General features: G+C 40.9%; 1 protein-coding gene across 2 annotated transcripts in view; it reads left to right on the top strand.

Annotated features, from left to right (window-relative positions):
• The first annotated feature begins 9,804 nt into the window (after nucleotides 1–9,804).
• Nucleotides 9,805–23,939, top strand: part of antxr1b (ANTXR cell adhesion molecule 1b) — a 102,777-nt gene continuing 88,642 nt past the window's right edge. For both annotated transcript variants that reach the window (XM_037546935.1, XM_017718878.2), the window contains exon 1: nucleotides 9,805–9,988. In XM_037546935.1, coding sequence (XP_037402832.1) covers nucleotides 9,843–9,988 — 146 coding nt within the window. In that variant the 5' untranslated portion in view covers nucleotides 9,805–9,842. The remainder of the gene's footprint in view (nucleotides 9,989–23,939) is intronic.

The raw sequence follows: 23,939 nt of genomic DNA, 5'->3' as shown, positions 1-23,939 counted from the left end.
GTGGTCTGAGAAACGGACTTCAATTTGTGGATGCTATGTGGTGTGTACGGTGTCCGTCTTTGTGCTGACCGCTCCACATACGTTGAGTCCACTCAGAGCAACCAGTTTAAACACAGCAATCACACAATCTCATGAAGGCCTACAGTGTCCTTTAGAAATCAAAAATCAAGTGTTACAATCAGGGCCAAGGGAAGTGGTGGTGGTCTGGTGTTAGTGGTGGTGTGGTGTGGGATCTGAGGGGCTGCAACACTCCCACATTTCAGGAACTGCTAAAAACAATACTGAAAAAATAGCAAAAGAATAGACCTACACTTGAAGAGGATATTCTTAGTATAGTGAATTTGGAGGTATGTTTTTATTTTGTTTTATTTATATATGCTCAAAAGACATCACCTTGATGGCAGCATATGCCATATATATATATAAATTTCAATAAAATATAGGGTTTACATTATTTGCACATCATTGCATTTTGTTTTTATTTACATTTTGCACAGCATCCCAACTTTTTAAGAAATGGGGTTGTACGTAGAATTCTTTGCTGCACTTAGCCATGCTCACCTACACATACTAACAACAGGCTTGTAATCCTTTGGACAATATTGACAGGCATACCAATGTCCCCTACTGTGAGTTCTGCATTCCTGAAATGTTGGACTTGCTTACAAATTTCAGAATCTGTTTGTGTAACAGTGGGGAGCGGGATAAAAAAATATATATATTATAAAATATATAAAATATATAAAAAATCCTTTTTAACCTATATTCAATTGAATCCACTACAAAGACAAGATATTTAATGTTCAAACGGATAAACTTTATTGTTTTTCGCAAATATTCACTCATTTTGAATTTGATGCCTGCAACACCTTCCAAAGAAGTTGGGACAGGGGCATGTTTGCCACTGTGTTACATCACCTTTCCTTTTCACAACACTCAATAAGTGTTTGGGACCTGAGGACACTAATTGTTGAAGCTTTGTAGGTGGAATTCTTTCCCATTATTGCTTGATGTACAACTTCAGTTGCTCAACAGTCCGGGGTCTCCGTTGTCATATTTTGCGCTTCATAATGCGCCACACATTTTCAATGGGAGACAGGTCTGGACTGCAGGCAGGCCAGTCTAGTACCCGCACTCTTTTACTATGAAGCCACGCTGTTGTAACACTGTGCAGAATGTGGCTTGGCATTGTCTTGCTGAAATAAGCAGGATGTCCCTGAAAAGACGTTGCTTGGATGGCAGCATATGTTGCTCCAAAACCTGTATGTAGCTTTCAGCATTAATGGTGCATTCACAGATGTGCAAGTTACCCATGCCATGGGCACTAACACACCCCCACACCATCAGAGATGCTGGCTTTTGAACTTTGTGCTGATAACAATCAGGACAGTCCTTTTCCTCTTTGGCTCGGAGGACACGACGTCCATGATTTCCAAAAACAATCTGAAATGTGGACTCGTCAGACCACAGGATACTTTTCCACTTTGCGTCAGTCCATCTCAGATGAGCTCGGGCTCAGAGAAGCTGGCGGCATTTCTGGGTGTTGTTGATATATGGCTTTCACTTTGCATGGCAGAGTTTTAACTTGCACTTGTAGATGGAGCGACAACCTGTGTTCACTGACAGTGGTTTTCTGAAGTGTTCCTGAGCCCATGTGGTTAATATCCGTTACAGAATGATGTCGGTTTTTAATGCAGTGCAGCCTGAGGGATCAAAGGTCACGGGCATTCAATGTTGGTTTTCTTTCTTGCTTCTTACTTGAAGAGATTTCTCCAGATTCTCTGAATCTTTTCATGATATTATGGACTGTAGATGATGAAATCCCTAAATTCCTTGCAATTGTTCCCTAAATTCCTTGCAAAAGAAACGTTGTTCTTAAACTGTTGGACTATTTGCTCACGCAGTTGTTCACAAAGTGGTGAACCTCGCCCCATCCTTGCTTGTGAATGACTGAGCCTTTCAGAGATGCTCCCTTTATACCCAACCATGACAGTCACCTGTTTCCAATTAACCTGTTCACCTGTGGAATGTTCCAAACAGGTGTTTTTTGAGCATTGCTCAACTTTCTGAGTCTTTTGTTGCCCCTATCCCAACTTATTTGGAACGTGTTGCAGGCATCAAATTCAAAATGAGTGAATATTTGCAAAAAACAATAGTTTATCCATTTGAACATTAAATATCTTGTCTTTGTAGTGTGTTCAATTGAATATAGGTTGAAAAGGATTTGCAAATAATCGTATTCTGTTTTCATTTATGTTTTACACAACGTCCCAACTTCAATGGAATTGAGGTTTTAAGTCTGAACAGTTCAGAAGCTGCTGATGGAGTCAAATAAAGTCAAAGTTTATTGACATAGCTTTACAAAAAAAAAACGTTTGAGCTCCCATTAGCGTCGGATAGAGAATAATAGACAATGCAGCATCTAGGTATGTATATCTATAAGTGGGCACCCAATCAAGGCAGAAAAAGCAACAGTATCAGACCCACAGGATGGGCAGTTCAGCTTGACAAAGAAACACAAAGACAGTTAATTCGGTTAATACAGGCTGATTACATTATACAGTGTTTATAGAGTGCAGCAGAGACTCTTACAGGTTGAGCTATTACAGTCTCACAAAAAGGAGAACCAGAAGGTAACAGAGGCACAAGGGCTTCCTGAGACTTCAGCGCCCCTTCACTCCACTGTCAACAAACCTGAGTGAGTGCTTGACAGATGCAGGACAACAGCACCAACACTCCCAGTTAACTATAATACTCTATGCTCATGAACCCTCAGACCTGCACCTTTTATTATATATATAATATATGCAATGAACATTGATATATATGGAATGAACACTGATATATATAGAATGAACATTGATATATACAGAATGAACATTGATATATATGGAATGATCATTGATATATATGGAATGAACATTGATATATATGTTATATATATATATACATATATATATATATATATATATATATATACATATTCTCATGGACGTTGTGGTCATATATGTCCTTGGTAACTGTCATTATGTGGAAACGTTAAGGCACTGCCGGAGAAGCATTTTATAGCACAAAAGGTTTATTAACTCATAGTATAGAAGACATTTTCTAAGGAATAATGTAGTCAAAGAGTCTATAATGCATGATAAAAGTAAGTGTAGGACTACTAAGTGATTTTCTGTTTATATTCATACTATTACTTGTGTAATCTTTGTGCCAGTACCAGTGTACGTTGTTGTATATTTGTAAGACAGCAGGACATTTTTATATTTTTGGCTGTTTCTGTAAGATCCATGTTGTCTCTCAGTGAATATTGTTTGTCTCTCCTTTTCATATTTGTTTATTTGCCTCAACCCAAGTTTGACTGCATAAATTACATATAAATGTAATTTAATAGTAATTTGATATGTTATGACATATAGCAAGTAAGTTTCTATGCGTATTGAAGTTTTGTATTGCAGTAACAGGTAATTTATTTAACAAAATATTTTATTTATTTATTTATTAGTATTTTTTAAATTAATTAATTTTTGAATTTATGTTTTGAGAAATAGACAGGTTCAAGGACCTCCTCAGCTTGAGACTTTCACAAAGGAGGTTGTGCTTCTTCCGGATAACACCACTAACCTTGTGCCACGGCGAGCAAATAAGGCCTGGTTGTTTGATAATGGCCATGTGAAATCTGCGGTATTCAGGGGGCTTTTATGCCACAGGTCGATGGCTGTAGGTGCGTGTGTAAAAGGTTAACCTACTTAGACCATAAGTAAAAACTCCCTGCTAGCCAAATATGTATTTCATCAACTTTAATATGTTTAATTAATCTACCTGTGCAGTTTGCAGTTGCTTATGGGTTGCCACAGCAGACTATACTGTTGAATATCAGTAGATGACATTATTGGTAAGAGACATACAGGCCTAGTTTTAACAGCAACAGCTAGTTTAGAAAGAAAAAGCACAGGAACAGGAAATACATTCAGCAGGAAAAGGAAATAGGAATGGTAAGCAGGTCCCATTCCATATAAAGAGTCTGCGGTTTATTATTAAATTACCTCATACTGACACTCGTTGGGTATTTTATATATACATAGGTATGTAAAGTTTGGGTGTCCCTGGTAAAATTACATATATTGTCCATTTTCTAATTTATGATTATATATATATATATATATATATATATATATATATATATATATATATATATATATATATATATAAGCAATGTTCATTCTACCGTGACCCTGACGGAGAAGCGGCTTAGAAAATGGATGGATGGATGGATGTTCATTCTATATATATCAGTGTTCATTCCATATATATCAAAGTTCATTCTATATATATCAATGTTCATTCCATATATATCAATGTTCATTCTATATATATCAATGTTCATTCCATATATATCAAAGTTCATTCTATATATATCAATGTTCATTCCATATATATCAATGTTCATTCTATATATATCAATGTTCATTCCATATATATCAATGTTCATTCCATATATATATATATATATATATATATATATATATATATATCGGTGTTCATTCTATATATATATCAATGTTCATTCCATATATATCAATGTTCATTCCATATATATATATATATATATATATATATATATATATATATATTGGTGTTCATTCTATATATATCAATGTTCATTCTATATATCAATGTTCATTCCATATATATCAAAGTTTATTTTATATATATCAATGTTCATTCCATATATATCAATGTTCATTCTATATATATCAATGTTCATTCCATATATATATATATATATATATATATATATATATATATATATATATATATTGGTGTTCATTCTATATATATCAATGTTCATTCTATATATCAATGTTCATTCCATATATATCAAAGTTTATTTTATATATATCAATGTTCATTCCATATATATCAATGTTCATTCCATATATATCAATGTTCATTCTATATATATCAATGTTCATTCCATATATATCAATGTTCATTCCATATATATCAAAGTTTATTTTATATATATCAATGTTCATTCTATATATATATATCAATGTTCATTCTATATATATCAAAGTTTATTTTATATATATCAATGTTCATTCTATATATATCAATGTTCATTCCATATATATCAATGTTCATTCCATATATATCAAAGTTTATTTTATATATATCAATGTTCATTCTATATATATCAATGTTCATTCTATATATATCAAAGTTTATTTTATATATATCAATGTTCATTCTATATATATCAATGTTCATTCTATATATATCAATGTTCATTCCATATATCCATCCGTCCATCCATCATCTTCCGCTTCTCCGGGGTTCGGGTCGCGGGGGCAGCATCCTGAGCAATGAAGCCCAGACCTCCCTTTCCCCAGCCACTTCCACTAGCTCCCTGGGAGGGATTCCGAGGGTCTGTCCTGTCCTGGGTCTTCCCCGGGGTCTCCTCCCCGGTGGACTTGCCTGTGACACCTCCCAAGGGAGGCATCCAGGAGGCATCCTAACAAGATGCCCGAACCACCTCAACTGGCTCCTCTCGACGTGAAGAAGCAGCGGCTCTACTCCGAGTCCCTCCCGGATGACCGAACTTCTCACCCTATCTCTAAGGGAGAGTCCAGCCACCCTGCGGAGGAAACTCATTTCAGCCGCTTGTATTCGCGATCTCGTACTTTCGGTCATTACCCAAAGCTCATGACCATAGGTGAGGGTGGGAACATAGATCGACCAGTAAATCGAGAGCCTTGCCTTATGGCTCAGCTCTTTCTTTACCACAACAGACCGGTAAAGAGCCCGCATCACTGCTGACCCAGCACCAATCCGCCTGTCAATCTCCCGCTCCCTTGTACCATCACTCGTGAACAAGACCCCAAGATACTTAAACTCCTCCACTTGAGGCAAGAGCTCATCCCCGACCCAGAGAGGGCTCTCCACCCTTTCCCGCGTGAGAACCATGGCCTCGAATTTGGAGGTACTGATCCTCATCCCGGCCGCTTCACACTCGGCTGCAAACCGATCCAGTGAAAGCTGAAGTTCATGGCCTGATGTCCCCAATAGGACCACATCATCTGCAAACAGGAGCGATGTGACCCTGAGGTCACCAAACCGGACACCCTCCATCCCCTGACTGCGCCTAGAAATTCTATCCATAAAAATTATGAATAGAATCGGTGACAAAGGGCAGCCCTGACGGAGTCCAACTCTCACTGGGAAAAAGTCTGACTTACTGCCGGCCATGCGAACCAAGCTCCTGCTTTGTTTGTACAGGGCCTGAATGGCTCGTAGCAAAGAGCCATGTACCCCGTACTCCCGAAGCACCTCCCACAGAATACCCCGGGGAACACAGTCGAATGCCTTCTCCAAATCCACAAAGCAAATGTGGACTGGTTGGGCAAACTCCCATGAACCCTCGAGAATCCTGGAGAGGGTGAAGAGTTGGTCCAGTGTTCCACGACCAGGGCGGAACCCGCACTGCTCCTCCTGAATCCGAGGTTCGACTATAAGCCGGACTCTCTTCTCCAGTACCCTTGCATAGACCTTACCAGGGAGGCTGAGGAGTGTGATTCCCCTGTAGTTGGAACACACCCTCCGGTCCCCCTTTTTAAAAAGAGGCACCACCACCCCAGTCTGCCAATCAAGTGGCACCACCCCCGATGTCCATGCAATGTTGAAAAGTCGTGTCAGCCAAGACAGCCCCACAACATCCAGAGCCTTGAGGAACTCGGGACGGATCTCATCCACCCCTGCAGCCCTGCCGCCAAGGAGCTTTTTAACTACCTTAGCGACTTCGGCCTCAGTAATGGACAAGCCTATTCCCGTGTCCCCAGACTCTGCCTCCTCACTGGAGAACATGTTGGTGGGATTGAGAAGGTCCTCAAAGTATTCCTTCCACCGCCCAATGACGTCTTCAGTCGAAGTCAGCAGCACACCATCTCCACTATATACAGTGCTAGTGGCACACTGCTTTCCCCTTCTGAGTCGCCTGACGGTTTGCCAGAATCTTTTCGGAGCCGACTTAAAGTCACTTTCCAAGGCCTCACCGAACTCTTCCCACACCCGGGTTTTTGCCTTGGCAACGACTGAAGCCGCAGATCGCTTGGCCTGTCGATACCTGCCAGCTGCCTCTGGTGTCCTACAGGCCAACCATGTCCGGTAGGACTCCTTCTTCAGCTTGACGGCATCTCTCACCTGGGGTGTCCACCACCGGGTTCGAGGATTACCGCCCCGACAGGCACCAACTACCTTGCGACCACAGCTACAGTCAGCCGCTTCAACAATGGAGGAGCGGAACATGGCCCATTCTGAGTTAATGTCCCCCACCTCCCCCGATATCTGGTCAAAGTTCTGACGGAGGTGTGAGTTGAAGATCAATCTGACAGGTTCTTCTGCCAGACGTTCCCAGCAAACCCTCACTATACGTTTGGGTTTGCCTGGTCTGACTGGCATCTTCCCCCACCACCTGATCCAACTCACCACCAGGTGGTGATCAGTTGACAGCTCAGCTCCTCTCTTTACCCGAGTGTCCAGTACACATGGCCGCAAGTCCGCTGACACGACTACAAAGTCAATCATTGAACTGCGGCCTAGGGTGTCCTGGTGCCATGTGCACTTATGGACATCCTTGTGTTCAAACATGGTGTTCGTTATGGACAAACTGTGGTTTGCACAGAAGTCCAAAAACTGAACACCACTCGGGTTCAGATCAGAGAGGCCATTCCTCCCAATCACACCCCTCCAGGTCTTACTGTCGTTGCCCACGTGAGTGTTGAAGTCCCCCAGTAGGACAATCGAGTCTCCAGGAGGAGCACTTTCAAGCACCCCTTCCAAGGACTCTATGAAGGCTGGGTATTCTGAACTGCTGTTCGGTGCATAAGCACAGACAACAGTCAGGACCCGTTCCCCAACCCGAAGGCGTAGGGAAGCTACCCTCTCGTCCACCGGGGAAAACCCCAACATACAGGCGCCGAGTCAAGGGGCTATGAGAAAGCCCACACCTGCCCGCCGCCTCTCACCATGGGCAACTCCAGAAAAGAAAAAAGCTGTGAAGAAAAAGAGCCCAAGCTGTGTGTTGAGGTGAGCCCGACTATATCTAGCCGGTATCTCTCGACCTCGCGCACCAACTCAGGCTCCTTCCCCGCCAGTGAGGTAACGTTCCAAGTTCCAAAAGCCAGTTTCAGCAACCGAGGATCAGAACGCCAAGGCCCACGCCTTCGGACACTGCCCGATCCACAATGCACCGCACCCCTACTACTGCCCCTCCCATCGGTGGTGGGTCGATGGGAGGGGGGACTCATGTAGCTCCTTCGGGCTGGGCCCGGCCGGGCACCATGAGTGAATGCCCGGCCACCAGACGCTCGCTGGCGAGCCCCTCCCCCAGGCCTGGCTCCAGGGTGGGGCCCCGGTAACCCTGATCCGGGCAGGGTACACGAGTCCTGCTTTGTTGTCCTCATAGGGGTGGTTATGGATCACACTTTGTCTGGCCTGTCACCTAGGACCAGTTTGCCATGGGAGACCCTACCAGGAGCTTTTGCTCCAGACAACATAGCTCCTAGGGTCCTTCATGCACACAAACCTCTCCACCACGATAAGGTGGTGATCCATGGAGAGGTCATTTTATTTTATATATATCAATGTTCATTCTATATATATCAATGTTCATTCTATATATATCAAAGTTTATTTTATATATATCAATGTTCATTCTATATATATCAATGTTCATTCTATATATATCAATGTTCATTCCATATATATCAGTGTTCATTCCATATATATCAATGTTCATTCCATATATATCAATGTTCATTCTATATATATCAGTGTTCATTGCATATATATCAATGTTCATTCCATATATATCAATGTTTGTTCCATATATATCAAAGTTCATTCTACATATATATATATATATATATATATATATATATATATATATATATAGGTGTTCATTCCATATATATCAAAGTTCATTCCATATATATCAATGTTCATTCCATATATATCAAAGTTCATTAAATATATATATATATATATATATATATATATATATATATATATATATATAGCTTGCTATCTATTTATCTATCTGTCTGTCTGTCAGGGTGTATGTTTCTCTGTGTAAAGTGAGGGACAAAATAATCTACTCTCATCTACTCTTCACCTGCCCTGTGTGCTCTTTACCACTGTGTGGCACTAGTGCAGAGCCACGAGAGAGAGAGAGAGAGAGAGAGAGAGAGAGAGAGAGAGAGAGAGAGAGAGAGAGAGAGAGAGAGAAAATAGTTAGTATAGTTATAGTAATAGTTAGTACATTTGAACTTATGTTTTAATGTTCTGTTTATGTTTAATGTTCTGCATTGAGAGCATTGAGAGCATTTATTATTATTGCTCATTTTAATTATTTACTTATTAAACTTCTATAAAACATTTCATTCATATCTGTAAGTGTGAGTTTATCAGTAAAAAGACTATAGAACATTATAATACACATAGATAAATACAGTAGTCAGTGGTCAAAATGTGTTTCTCGGTGAAGTTATGAATATGTAGATTAGAGTAACACAGGCTCACAGCTCAGCTGAGTTCATGTAATGAAATATTAATCTATTTGTATCTAATATCCTAATATCTGTACTTGTGTGGATGTAGGAGTGACCTGGGACGTCCCAGTGTTGTGTTGTGTTGAAGGAGGTCTCTCTCTCTCTCTCTCTCTCTCTCTCTCTCTCTCTCTCTCTCTCTCCCTCTCCTCCCTCATGCTTTAGAAAGCAGCTGAGCTCTCTCTCTCTGTACTGTTTCCTCCTCCTCGCTCTGCTGGAAGGCCTGTTGGGATGGTGTGGGTGTTCTGGACCAGGCTGACCGGCGTCTGTGTGGTGGTGGTCCTGCTGGTCAGTGGCGCTGATGGACAGGCTTATGAGCGCTGGGAGGCCGGGTCCTCCTGCTACGGTGGATTTGACCTCTACTTTGTACTGGACAAGTGAGTTTAGCACTGTTACCTTTTTCTGTAAAGAGAACTGTTCGGGTGAGAGCTCAGGTGTACAGGCAGCGTTAGGCCAGGTGACACAGGTGAGATTCAATATGTGTACAATATGTGGAAGCTTAAAGTGCAGAAAAAGCGCCCCCAATGGAACACAGGCGCTATTACAACAACAATGTGTGTTTTTGTTTTCAGTCTTTCTTTTTTGGTGGTGTAGAAATGCATTGATCTCAAGGTTGTGATTCAGCTGGAATGTTATAATTGATTTATTTATTCTGTGTCATTTTCACCCTCTGCATTTATAATGTGTTTTCTACACAACAGATTCACCAGTGACAAAAATATTCATTATTAATAATGCTGTATTTTGGTTGTAATTTCCAGATAAACTGAATCACTCTGAGTATCCAAGCATCCAACATGATGAATCAATGTTCGATCAATTTAATTTCACATAAGTATCAAATATGCTGCCAAAATTAAGCCAATACTTTATTCTCAAATGAAAATGTCCAAAAAAACAGCAAAGGGTTTAGTGTACATTCTGTGTAAATCAGGGGTTTCAAGCAGTCTTGTTGAGGGGGGAGGTGGGAAGCGTGGGGGTGCTGGAAGTTGGAGCGCCTCAAGGAATGCAAGGGAAAAATTGGCTTGTGGTTTTTTCAAGCATAAATTTTAACTACATCCTATATACACTCATTTATGCACAGCTTAATGAATCTGTACAGTGAATATTTATTTATTGATAATTCTGTTTTGACCACAAACCAAACCTACTACTGCTCATATAATGATAGTTTTTATTATTATCACTATTATTATTACTAGTAGCAGAGTAGCTTAAATACATGGATAAATATTGTTATGGTTTAATTAAACCAAGTAGAGTCATATCAGTATCTTATTTTGAAAACATTAGCATTCCTGCTGAATGTAAGTGAAGTTATTGTGAGATAATTTGTTATTAAATCTGCCATATTGGTGAATTAATTAGATAACTCCCTTCATTTTTTAATTCTGATGGCTGTATCTCCTGCTGTGTCCTGAACGAATCCACAGTGGCAGGTTTAACTAATTATTGCTCTAAGTTAGAATAATATCTGTGCAAGTTGTAGCTAATTTATAGTCATGCGCAATCGCTGTTTTTCTATCCATTTGTGAAGCAGACAGAGTGACAGATATATATCAGATATATACACTGCTCAAAAAAATAAAGGGAACACTCAAATAACACATCGTAGATCTGAATGAATGAAATATTCTCATTGAATACTTTGTTCTGTACAAAGTTGAATGTGCTGACAACAAAATCACACAAAAATCATCAATGGAAATCAAATTTATTAACCAACGGAGGCCTGGATTTGGAGTCACACACAAAATTAAAGTGGAAGAACACACTACAGACTGATCCAACTTTGATGTAATGTCCTTAAAACAAGTCAAAATGAGGCTCAGTATTGTTTGTGGCCTCCATGTGTCTGTATGACCTCCCTACAATGCCTGGGCATGCTCCTGATGAGGTGGCGGGTGGTCTCCTGAGGGATCTCCTCCCAGACCTGGACTAAAGCATCCGCCAACTCCTGGACAGTCTGTGGTGCAACGTGGCATTGGTGGATGCTGCGAGACATGATGTCCCAGATGTTCTCAATCGTATTCAGGTCTGGGGAACGGGCGGGCCAGTCCATAGCTTCAATGCCTTCATCTTGCAGGAACTGCTGACACACTCCAGCCACATGAGGTCTAGCATTGTCCTGCATTAGGAGGGCCAATCGCACCAGCATATGGTCTCACAAGGGGTCTGAGGATCTCATCTCGGTACCTAATGGCAGTCAGGCTACCTCTGGCGAGCACATGGAGGGCTGTGCGGCCCTCCAAAGAAATGCCACCCCACACCATTACTGACCCACTGCCAAACCGGTCATGCTGAAGGATGTATGTTGCAGGCAGCAGATCGCTCTCCACGGCATCTCCAGACTCTGTCATGTCTGGCACATGTGCTCAGTGTGAACCTGCTTTCATCTGTGAAGAGCACAGGGCGCCAGTGGCGAATTTGCCAAACCTGGTGTTCTCTGGCAAATGCCAAGCATCCTGCACGGTGTTGGGCTGTGAGCATAACCCCCATCTGTGGACGTCGGGCCCTCATACCATCCTCATGGAGTCGGTTTCTAACCGTTTGTGCAGACACATGCACATTTGTGGCCTGCTGGAGGTCATTTTGCAGAGCTCTGGCAGTGCTCCTCCTGTTCCTTGCACAAAGGCGAAGGTAGCAGTCCTGCTGCTGGGTTGTTGCCCTCCTACGGCCTCCTCCACGTCTCCTGGTGTACTGGCCTGTCTCCTGGTAGCGCCTCCAGCCTCTGGACACTATGCTGACAGACACAGCAAACCTTCTTGCCACAGCTCGCATTGATGGGCCATCCTGGATGAGCTGCACTACCTGAGCCACTTGTGTGGGTTGTAGAGTCCGTCTCATGCTACCACGAGTGTGAAAGCGCCACCAACATTCAAAAGTGACCAAAACATCAGCCAGAAAGCAGAAAGGTACTGAGAAGTGGTCTGTGGTCCCCACCTGCAGAACCGCTCCTTTATTGAGTGTGTCTTGCTAATTGCCAGTAATTTCCACTTGTTGTCTATTCCATCTGTACAACAGCTGTGAAATTGATTGTCAATCAGTGTTGCTTCCTAAGTGGACAGTTTGATTTCACAGAAGCTTGATTTACTTGGAGTTATATTGTGTTGTTTAAGTGTTCCCTTTATTTTTTTGAGCAGTGTATTTAACTTTAGACAAACAGAAAACAATATTTGCAGCCTGGATTTGAGAACAAATAGTAATCGTATGTTTGGCCGAACGAAGCTGTCGTGACGAAATGTCCATATATGCACACAGACAGACAGACAGACAGAGCCTAACAGAGTCTGAATTAACATTAAAATCACAATGACACTGACTGAGTGTACAATATTGATAATTGTATTGTAAATAGTGAAACATAGTTAACCAGTAGTTAAAGAACACAGTTAAAAATGATGGTTCTTCAAGGGTTCCTTAGTAAAGAAAATGGATCTATATAGAACCATGAACACTCAAAAAACCATTTGCATGCTGAAATGGTTCTTCAGATTGATGGCGAATGTGCTGTAAATGGTTTTGAAAAAGGCTTCTTCTATTGTTTTGATGTCAAGCTTGTATACAATAGCAGAACCCTTTTGGGTGCTATATAGAACCATATACAACACATTCTCCATCAATCTGAAGAACCATTTTACCAGGCAAAGAACGCTTTAATCATGCAAAAGGTTCTATGCATGTTCATGTCACTAAAGAATATTTGAAGAACCATCATTTTCAAGTGTAGTTAAATTGGTAAGATAAAAATAACTGACAAAAACAGTAAAAATGATTCTAAATCTTATCAGAAGAGTTAAGGAATTGTAATCAAATGAAAGGTTGTGATGTCAGCTATGCTTTTTGGGCATAAACATGGGCTGTTCCTTTTAAAGAGGTCAAATGTCAGTCAGACCACAGTAGTTCTAGCTGAGTTGTGAATGTGGGCCAGTAGGTTTTAGGATGATTCAGTGGCCGACAGAGAGGGCAGAAAAACCTACACAGGCGGCTGTTTTGGAGACTCAGACTGCCTGTTAACAGTTTGTGCCTCCTTTAAAACCAGAGATGATTCACTGTTTAAGAGTTTCAGTATGAGCCTTATGAGCCCCCTATATAACCTCCTGGAATGTATTAAAATCAAAGTTTACTTATTATAAAGTTAAATTCTTTGTTAGGAGAAAAACAGATGCTCAAATCCAGATTCAGTGAAGCTCATTGTTTATCTGCTTTAACCACAATCAGCTTCTGTCTTTGGTATCTTAACTAAATAGAGCTGCAGCACTGCTCTGCCTCAGGGTGGCGCTGTAGCAGACTGGTTCACCCAGTTGATCCTTCATAGTCCAGAAACTGTAACTCTGCCCAGATTCCTCTGAAAAACTACAATGTGGTGCAGCATATCTGTAAATCTGAAGATTCACCCAGTTTCCCAAGAGTTTGTTGTAAATAATGACTGTTCCTCATTTCTTACACCGAAGACAGGAGAGGAGATGAGTAAGATTTCAGTTAATGTTAGGAAAAGCACCTAAAACAGAGCTTCTCCAGAAGAATGACCGGTAAACAAACATGTTGTTGCCATCGGACCCCAGAATACGAGGAGGTATTTCACACACTGTCAAGATGATACTTTAATGAAAATGAAGTTAAGAAGATAAAGATAAACAGACTGCAGGTATTTGATCCTGGATTTGTGATATATGTTATAAATATGTCTGTTGACTGATTGCTTCAGGGAATTAATTTAAATGTATGCAACAAATGTGGCAAATTATTTCCACCTCATCGTATCTACACTCACTGTCCACTTGATCAGCTCCAGTTACCATATAAGCGCAGTTTCTATATAAGTAGTTCTACAGTTAGAGACTGTAGTCCATCTGTTTCTCTGCATACTTTGTTATGCAGAGAAACTTGTAAGGTTAGGACCCCCACAGAGCAGGTATATTTGGGTGGTAGATCATTCTCAGCACTGTAGTGACACTGACGTGGTGGTGGGGTGTTAATATAAAATATAAAAAGTTAATATAAAATATAAAAAGATTTATTTTATTTTACTATTTTTGAAACATTTTTGTTGGTTTATTGGTCATGAAATTTTGTTACAGTGTAAACAACAGCTGGATTTTCAAATTTTAGTGTAAGAAGTATATACCAGAAAGAGCTCAGCTCTGTGAAAGCAGCATGCTCAGAGAAATGCACACAAAGAAAGGAAGACTGTTGTGAACCTGTGGAATAAAGCAGATCCACCGCAGAACCCTGCTGAAGAACATTTTTCAGTTTTTCATCTGTTTCTGGCTGCATGGATACATATGGAATTGTTTATCATAAGAACAACAACTGAGAAAACAGCTTAATAAAAAGAGCCTGATGGATGAAGAGTCCAGAAACATTGAAAAAGAGATCAGAATGAAAATTAAAGCTTTAATTCAGGAATTTAGAAAAAACTTGATGGGTTTTAATGATGCCTTTAAAACACGGCGGTGAGAGACGCTTTTACGTTTGTTTACTTGATGAATGTTAAAGATGCCTTTAGAGCGCGACTGTGATTAAAGCTTTTACATTTGTTTACTTGATGAAAGTTAAAGATGCCTTTAGAGGGCGGCTGTGAGAGACGCTTGTTTATTTCATGTTTGTTAATGAGGCCTTTAGAGGTCGTTGGTAAGGGATGCTTGTATGTTTGTTTATTTGATGTACATTAAAGACATGAGGGCAACAAGCAATGTTTGTTTATTTGATGTTTGTTAATGACAGTTTTAGCGCTAATATACCTGATGCTATTCTATCAGCCTGTGTCATTATTTTAAGTTAGAACAGAAAATACAACAATGTTCATTCTTTTGTGTCATCAGGCACAGTGCAGCATTTATTATGGGTTTATGGATTGATAACAGAATGAAGGTGATCTTTTACCTATGTACCTCATAATGAATAACTGATTGGATTTATGGAAAAGGCTGTGAGAGAATGACTATATATTGAGTATATCTTTCACCGTGAAAGAGTAAAGCCATTCATCTCATTATAGCAAATTCAACAGCAGACAGTATTGGCTAACAGGATGAGGAGGTTTTCTATTTTAGGTCTAGTTGGTTTATGCTGACTTTAGTAGCTTTAGCCACACTCCAGCTATATATACATTCTTTTGTAGCTCCTATTGCGAGGTTGATAAAGCTTTACAGAACACTGGTAAAAATCGCATTCAACCTGTAGAACAGACTCAGTTCATATCACAATACTTATATTTAGAGTCAGTTATTCATTCAACCTAAAGAGAATTACACTCTGCCAGAATGATTGTGTGGATCATATGATAATTATAGAGTGCATTTTAAATGAAAATTAATCAAAAACATAGGGCACTGTGAGTTAGCACTGTCAAACATTTAAACTGTAATTAATCACATTCTTATGTGTAATGAATTGCATTTGTCTTATTTGCCAAAATTTGCCCCCTAAGTACAGACTTCACTCCATGTAATCAAGCAGTGCATTTTGTTACAGCTCCATGAGTGGACAAAAAAGCTTCAGCAGATTGTATTTAGTAGTTTCTTTAAATCAATACCATTATTTTATTTGTGTAATCTTAGGGTTTATATGAACCTGAACATCCTATGATGCACTGCAATCCTGGATTCTGTCAGCGTAGCATGGGCTTCAGTTCAATAATTGATCACGTCAAAGTAATATTAATATATTAACTTTAACACCAACAATGTGAATTAGGGTTGGACAGTATACCTTCAAACCATTTCCAGATGATGACATGAAGTACGGCTTTACAGGTGTTAGCTTAGCTTAGCCAGCAGACTACAGAATTATTGTACTAATGTGGAAGAAAATACGTTGAAAATACGACTGTAAAAACTGTCCTTTTCTGTCATTTTTCATAAAGCCAAGACGAGTAGATTCATCATGAAAATCAGGGTTGAGTTTTTTTAGTGAATTAGATCAGCTCATAAAGAAGAGTCGACTCTTTCAGATCCCAAACCTCTTTTGGTATTGATTCTCCCTTCCCTTTTGAACAGGACCAACTACAGCACATTCTCCATTAATATGATGAACCTTTTCATGATGCAAAGAACCCTTTAGTCATGCAAATGGTTCTTTTAGTGATCATGGTTCTATATAGATAAGAGAAACTACTGACACAGACAGCACAAATGAAAGCTGAGTGTGGTCTGTGGTGAGCGGAGCTCTTAGCCATCGCAAAGCTGCTATCACGCTCTGTTTTTCTGAGGTTTTTTCTGCTTCAGATTTTTCTTTTTCAGTCAGCGCCATTTACTGGTGAGCCACCAATCAATCACCCTATACAGTTCGAATGGGTGGGCAGTGTTTACTTACCCTGGAATAAAAGCTTGTCATGAATTTGAAATACCTTCATCATTTTTACATCCAGCGGTTATTTAGTCATCAAAGCTGCTGTGACTTATATTCACACGGCACTTCTTTGAAACAAGTTCACAGAGTGGCTTACAGGGAGATCTAGCTGAGAGGAGCGCGGCGCTACTGAACCCTTTCACCAGCTGCACCAGCTGTTCCAGCAGAGCGCCAGCACTCTGATCTCACAGAGATGAAGAAGAAAAAGACGGCAGACAGAGGGACATAGGGAGAGGGAGAGAAGGAGAGGGGAGAGAGGGAGAGAAATAAAGAGAGAGAGAAAGAGAGAGAGAGAGGGTAGGGAGAGAGTGGAACAAAGACAGAGAGATAGAGAGAGAGTGAGAGAGAGTTGGTATGGGGAGAGTAGGAGAGGAGAGAAAAAGAAAAGCAGGAAGAGAGAGTTGGGGGCAGAGATTCAGGAGAGAAAGAGAGAGTAAATGGGGAGTAAGAGAAAGAGCGAGAAACAGAAGAGAAGAAAGAGAGAGAAGGAACTAGAGAGAAAGAAAGAACAAGAAAGAGTGTGGAGTGTAAAAAAAGGTTAGGAGAAAGAAAGAAAGAAAGAAAGAAAGAAAGAAAGAAAGAAAGAAAGAAAGAAAAAGAAATAGTAGGGTGAGGCAAAAAAGAGCGATATAGAAAGAAAGCAAGTTTGGGGGGGAGTGGGAAGAGAGAAAGAGGGCAAAAAGAGAGGACAGAGAAGGAAGGAGATTTGGGTGAGCGAGAGGAAGAGAAAGTGAGACAACAAGAGAGAGAGAGAATGGGGCAGAGGTTCGGGAGAGAGAGAATGGGGAGAAAGTAAGAGGGAGAAAGTAAGAACGAGAAACAGTGAGGAGAGTGAGATAGAAAGAAAGGGCTGGGAGAAAGAAAGAAAGAAAGATAGAGAGAGGAGAAAGAGAATGGAAAGAGGGAGAGAGAAAGAGAGAAATAAAAATAAAGATAGAGAGAAAGTAAGCACAAGAGAGAGTGGGGAGAGAGAGAGGGCTGGGAGAAAGAAAGAGAGATTGGAGAGAGAGAAAAAGAAAGAAATAAAGAGAGAGAAAGAAAGAACGAGGGAGAGAGAGACAGAGAAAGGGACTGTATGAAAAACAGCTCTGCTCTACAGGGTCACTCTCTGCTTACTGTGGTGAAATGAAGAGTTTCAGGTCCAGATGTCAGACACATGAACAATGAAAAGAGCCAAAGGTCCAGAAACACTACTGCAGTGTGTCAAACATGTAAAAAAACATGGTAGAATATCACACTGCACTACGGTGTGCTTGAAATAACCAGCTCGATCACTCGTTCTGTACTTGCTTATTGTTATTCACAGTATTCAATTATGCCATTAAGGGTTTCACTCAAATTCTTAACATCTTTCTGGTTTTTAGTGTTAAACACCTTCTTTTTAAGATTCTCTGCAGTTTTTGCATGTGTCTCCGATGTGGACTGAATGAAGAAGGTTTCCAGCATGATGGTCAGTCATTAGTGATATCCTGAGTGTCCATTGATCAGTTTCACACAGAATGTAGGTGGACATATGAATCCACCTGTTCCATACAGATACAGGCAGATGACGTGTATCTCAGCCCCTATTCATATCCCTATAACTTCGGATGTGAGTCACGTATGAACTCATGATAAGATGGAATAGAAAAGGGCGACTCTACACATTCAGGAAATGTTTAAACTGTATTTCTGTGCTGGGTGATGACAAATATACAGAAGCAGATGTAGAAGCAGAGAATATGATGCATGGGTGATTTGTGGACCCCAGAGGGCTATGAAAATTGAAGTAAAACCTAATTATGATTTAGATTGACATGGTATGATGCCATAGACTAGAATGACTGCTGTTCTTAAACAGCCTAAAATAAAACTCTTCTCTGACAAAAGCAGATGTGTTGGCGTATGTCGTAGTTGCAAACAGCATTTATTTTTTCTGAGTTGCTGATTTAAGGAATGTAAAGGTTCTCAGCTGTTAAAGATGTGCTCAAGCTATAATGTTCTCCAGTTTAAAACCTGAGTGACATGGCGATCGATTCTACAGTTAAGTTGTGAATTTGGACTGAGAGAGTTTACAGTTTATCAAGGGGGCAGAGTCTGACGCTGAACATGATGAAAACATAGAAGACACCTTGTTAGAGGGCATTGATTTTATAATTTAATTAACATTGTATTGAAAGAAATAAAGAAAAAGAAAAAGACCAGGACCCAATTTCCCTTGCCTGTATTAGGGTTACCGGGGTTTCACCCTGGAGCCAGGCCTGAGGGAGGGACTCCTCCCGAAAGAGCTACATGGGACCACTCTCCCATGGACCCACCACCTGTGGGAGAGGCGCTTATGGGGTGCAATGTGGATCGGGTGGTGGCCGAAGGTGGGGGCCTTGGCATTCCGATCCTTGGCTACTGAAACTGGCTCTTCTCTCTGGCAGGGAAAGAGCCCAAGCTAGTGTGTGAGGCTGAGAGATACCAACTAGTTATAGTTGGGCTCACCTCAACACATGGCAGGGGCTCTGGAATAGACTCTCTCGAGAGGGGTGGACTTTATTCCATTCTGGAGTTGTCCAGGGTGAGAGGTGTCGGGCGGGAGTGGGCTTACTCATAGCTCCCCGGCTCAGCACCTGTACGTTGGGGTTTTCTCCGGTGGACGAGAGGGTTATTTCCCTGCGCCTTCGGGTCAGGGAATGGGCTCTGACAGTTGTCTGTGCTTATGCACCACAAAGGTGTGCATAAGTGCACATGGCATCAGGACACCTTAGGCCGCAGTTCGTTGATCAACGTAGTTGTGTCATCAGATTTGTGACCATGTGTTTTGGACACCTGAGTGGAGAGAGGAGCGGAGCTGTCAACCGATCACCACCTAGTGGTGAGTTGGATCAGATGGCAGAAAATACCGGACAGACATGGCAGACCCAAGCGAGTTGTCAGGGTTTGTTGGGAAAGTTTGGTAGAGGAACCTACTAGAAAGATCTTCAACTCCCACATCCGACAAAGCATCCCGAGGGAAGCCAGTGACAGTGTGTCCCGAGTCCGAGCCTCCATTGTTGATGCAGCAGATCAGAGCTGTGGCTGCAAGGTCATAGGTGCCTGTTGTGGCGGCAATCCCCGAACCTGTTGGTGGACACCTTAGGTAAAGAAAGCTGTCAAGCTGAAGAAAGAGTCCTATCGGGCCTGGTTGGCTTGTGGGACTCTGGAGGCAAAAGATGGGTACCGACGGACCAAGCGGGTTGCGGCTTTAGTGGTTGCTGAGGCAAAAACTCGGGTGTGGGAGGAGTTTGGTGAGGCCATGGAGAAAGACTATCGACAGGCACCGACAAGGTTCTGGCAAACCGTCAGGTGCCTCAGGAGAGGAAAGTGGTTCCCGAACAACACTATATACAGTGGGGCTGGGGGGGCTGCTGACTTGGACTGGGGATGTCATTGGACGGTGGAAGTAATACTTCAAGGATCTTCTCAATCCCACCAACGATCCTTCCCCAGAGGAGGCAGAGCTTAGAGATCCGAGCGAGAGTATGTCCATCACTCAGGCTGAGGTAGCCAAGGCGGTTGGAAAACTACTTGTTGCTAGAGCAGTGGTGGTGGATTAGATCTGCCTGGAATTCCTGAGGGCTCTAAATGTTGTGGGGCTGTCTTGGCTGACACACCTCTGCAACATTGTGTGGACATCTAGGGAGGGGCTCGGAGTAGAGGCGCTGATCCTCCACGTTGAGAGAAGCCAGTTGAGGTGGTTCGGGCATCTGGTAAGGATGGCCTCTGGATGCCTCCCTAGGGAGGTGTTCCAGACATGTCCGATGGGGAGGAGACCCCGGGGAAGACCCAGGACACGTTGGAGGGATTATATCCCTCGACTTTCTTGGGAACGCCTCGGTATCCCTCAGGAAGAGCTGGAGGAGGTGGCGGGGGAGAGGGAGACCTGGGCCTCTTTGCTTAGGCTGCTGCCCCCATGACCCGGACCCCGATAAGCGGTTGAGGATGGATGGATGGATGGACGATTGGATGGATGAAAGAAATAACACAATGATGATACCCCTCCAATGATTTTGTATTCCAGCATCTTCATTTTAAATATTAACAAATTAACCTTTAACATGACAAAAGCAAGTGCTGTAGGTGTTGGTACGCTGTTATGATTTGATATCTTGTTTATTTGGAATACATTGTGTGTGAGAATCTTACTGTATATGGACATGGTTAATGTGAAGTACAATGCAGGTTATAGAAGTCTGTACCATTTAGTAACGTGACAATCTGACAAATTTGACTATTTGAGAAATACATCTTTGGCCATATTCATATATTGCTAAAATATATTTGATAAATACATCTGGAGTGTATTTTCTTCCACATGGGCTTGAAACAGATGTCTAGACTAACATTTTTAAAACATCTTTGAAATCACTTTTGACAAACAAGGCATAAATAATTTGTGCTTTTGGCTCAAACAATGTGCAAAATATGGTCCAGCTTGTTCTGGCGTGTTACAATTGTTCCCCTCTGATTCCACACCAGGAAACTACCACCCCCCTTCCTTTTGTAATGTCTGTGGTTCTACATAACATCAGTATATAGCTCTGGTCATAAAGGGCACAGGTAAGCGTGAAGGTGAAACACAAAGGCTTTTGATTGGATGTCAGTTATCTGACCTTTTTTAACATCATTTCACTGATTGTACATTAGAGAGTGCAGGGGGTTGTTTTGGCAGTGAGGAAGTGGAACTTTTGGAATGTTATTTTCCTAGTTGATGCTGAACCCTCAGAAATTTCCAAGATTTCAGCATAATTAAATTTCATTCTGTTCAAAAAACAACATTCCAAGGTTCCCAGTTTGGGAATGGTGTCCGGAACTTGATTATCAAAACAGTGACCTCACTGTTTGAGAGAATTCCTCAGATTGCATAAACGTCCAGAGACAGTGAAAGAGTTCAGAGTGACAGTCAAAGTCCACCGATGAGATCATAGTGAAAAACTGTATCACAGCACAGCCCTCCTCTCCCTCCATCACAGCCATCACTTCATTGGCATGTGCTGTAATGATGCTGATTAGGTGCTCTGGAGTCAAAATCCCATCTGCCTCATTAACCACAATTTATGGTTCCCAGTGTTCCTGACTAATTCACTTTAACAGAGCCTCTGCTGTGCATTGAGGCTGAGCTCTCACTGCTCAGCATGCATAACGACAGTGCGGAGTGACCTTTCCATTTTTCTGTCCCACTCACCACTCACCATAGCTGTTGACTGTTAACTCTCTGCAGTGTCTTTGCGCAAAAAGAATCTGACGCACAGATCTTACTTAAGCAGCCGTTTGGAAATATTGACATCATTTTCTGAAGCCCGCGCTGCAGTCTAGGCTTATATAGTCCCAGCGAGTGCATAACTGTTGTGCTGTTTTCTTTCCTCTGTGCTGTCCAGACTGTTTCAGATCATAAGCTGCAGTACCTGCCATCCATTCCTAGCTGGTTTTATTAGGTTATTATCCTAATAAGCTAATTTCCGTTTGTAGAAAACCTCTGCTTTCCTCATTCAGTCTAAACTGGATCAAATCAGTCAGAATTCAGTCTGGACAAACCACCTAATCAATTTACCTAGATTTACTTGGCCTTGAATTGCATATCTTTGGCTTTATCTAGCTTTAATTAGCTTTAACTACCTTTACTTATCTTAGATTTGTTTGGCTTTATTTACATTTCTTTAGCTTCTTTTAGCATTATCTAGTTTTACACTGCTAGAAAACTTGACTTACCTTTTGCATTTTGTGTTAAACTTTCAGTCTCAGCGGTGACAATATATTGTGTTTTAGATGCTGATATGCTGGTCAACCACCATAAATCATCTTAGACAAGCATTGTTTAGCTTTAGCTTTCCTTGTTAGAAAACATAGACTAACATGGCTGTCACTAGTAAAACTAGCATATGCTGGTCTGTGTTTTTTTTTTTTTAGCTTCATTTAGCTTTACTTACCTTTATTTGGCTGTATTCAGATATAGTTTTATGTATGTTACTTACCTTTGTTTAGCTTTATCTGGCTTTATTTAGCTCTTTAGCTTTAATCAATTTTATCTAGAATTTGTTAGTTTTATCTTTATCTAACTTTATGTCGCTTTTGTTAGCTTTGTTTGGCTTTCGTTAGTTTTAGCTGGCTTTTGTTAGCTTTATTTACCTTTGTTTTGCTTTATCTAGCTTTCATCAGCTTTGTTTAGCTTTATTTAACTTTCGTTTGCTTCATACAGATTTCCTTAGCTTTATTTATTTGTTAGCATTATTTAGCATTGTTTAGCTTTATTTAACTTTTGTTAGCTTTTTTTAGCTTTACCTAGATTTTCTTTGATCTAGCTTTTGCTTTATTTAGCTTTCTCTAGCTGGCTTTAGCTTTACCGTGCTTTGTTTAGCTTGTATTTAGCTGTGTGTAATCCAAAACTTGGATCTCACCAAAACTTTACGGTCCTGCTGTTCACACCACAGTCCACTACACACAGTTCCAGTCAAACATTGGATGCACCTATTTATGGAGAGTTTTCCTTAATATGTATCATTTTCTACATTTGAGAACTATCTAACATTGAAGACATCAAAGCAACGGAATAACACAGATGGAATCAGAGTGACCTGATGTTTTCTGTCCTCCCCACAGCTTCATGAGGAACCATCTCAGATTCCAGAAGAACATACACATATAATGAGATCACTCACAGGCTACTTTTTACAGAGCTGGCACTTAGTGTTCTCCTCCCATTGGAAAAAAAATATATGGACATGTATTTTTATATACTATATATATATATATATATATATATATATTACAATATATCGCCATATTAACCAAATTATTTTATAATATATTTACTTTAAAATACATGGGGAAATATTACACACAAAAATGTGTTATACAAAATTAAATGTATCCATCCATCCATCCATTTTCTAAGCCGCTTCTCCGTCAGGGTCGCGGGGGGATGCTGGAGGCTATCCCAGCAGTCTTCGGGTGGAAGACAGGATACACCCT

The sequence above is a fragment of the Pygocentrus nattereri genome, chromosome 18 (assembly GCF_015220715.1).
Source record: "Pygocentrus nattereri isolate fPygNat1 chromosome 18, fPygNat1.pri, whole genome shotgun sequence".
Lineage (NCBI taxonomy): Eukaryota > Metazoa > Chordata > Actinopteri > Characiformes > Serrasalmidae > Pygocentrus > Pygocentrus nattereri.
The sequence above is the reverse complement of the archived record's forward strand: the minus strand, read 5'-3'. Positions and strand labels throughout refer to the sequence as shown.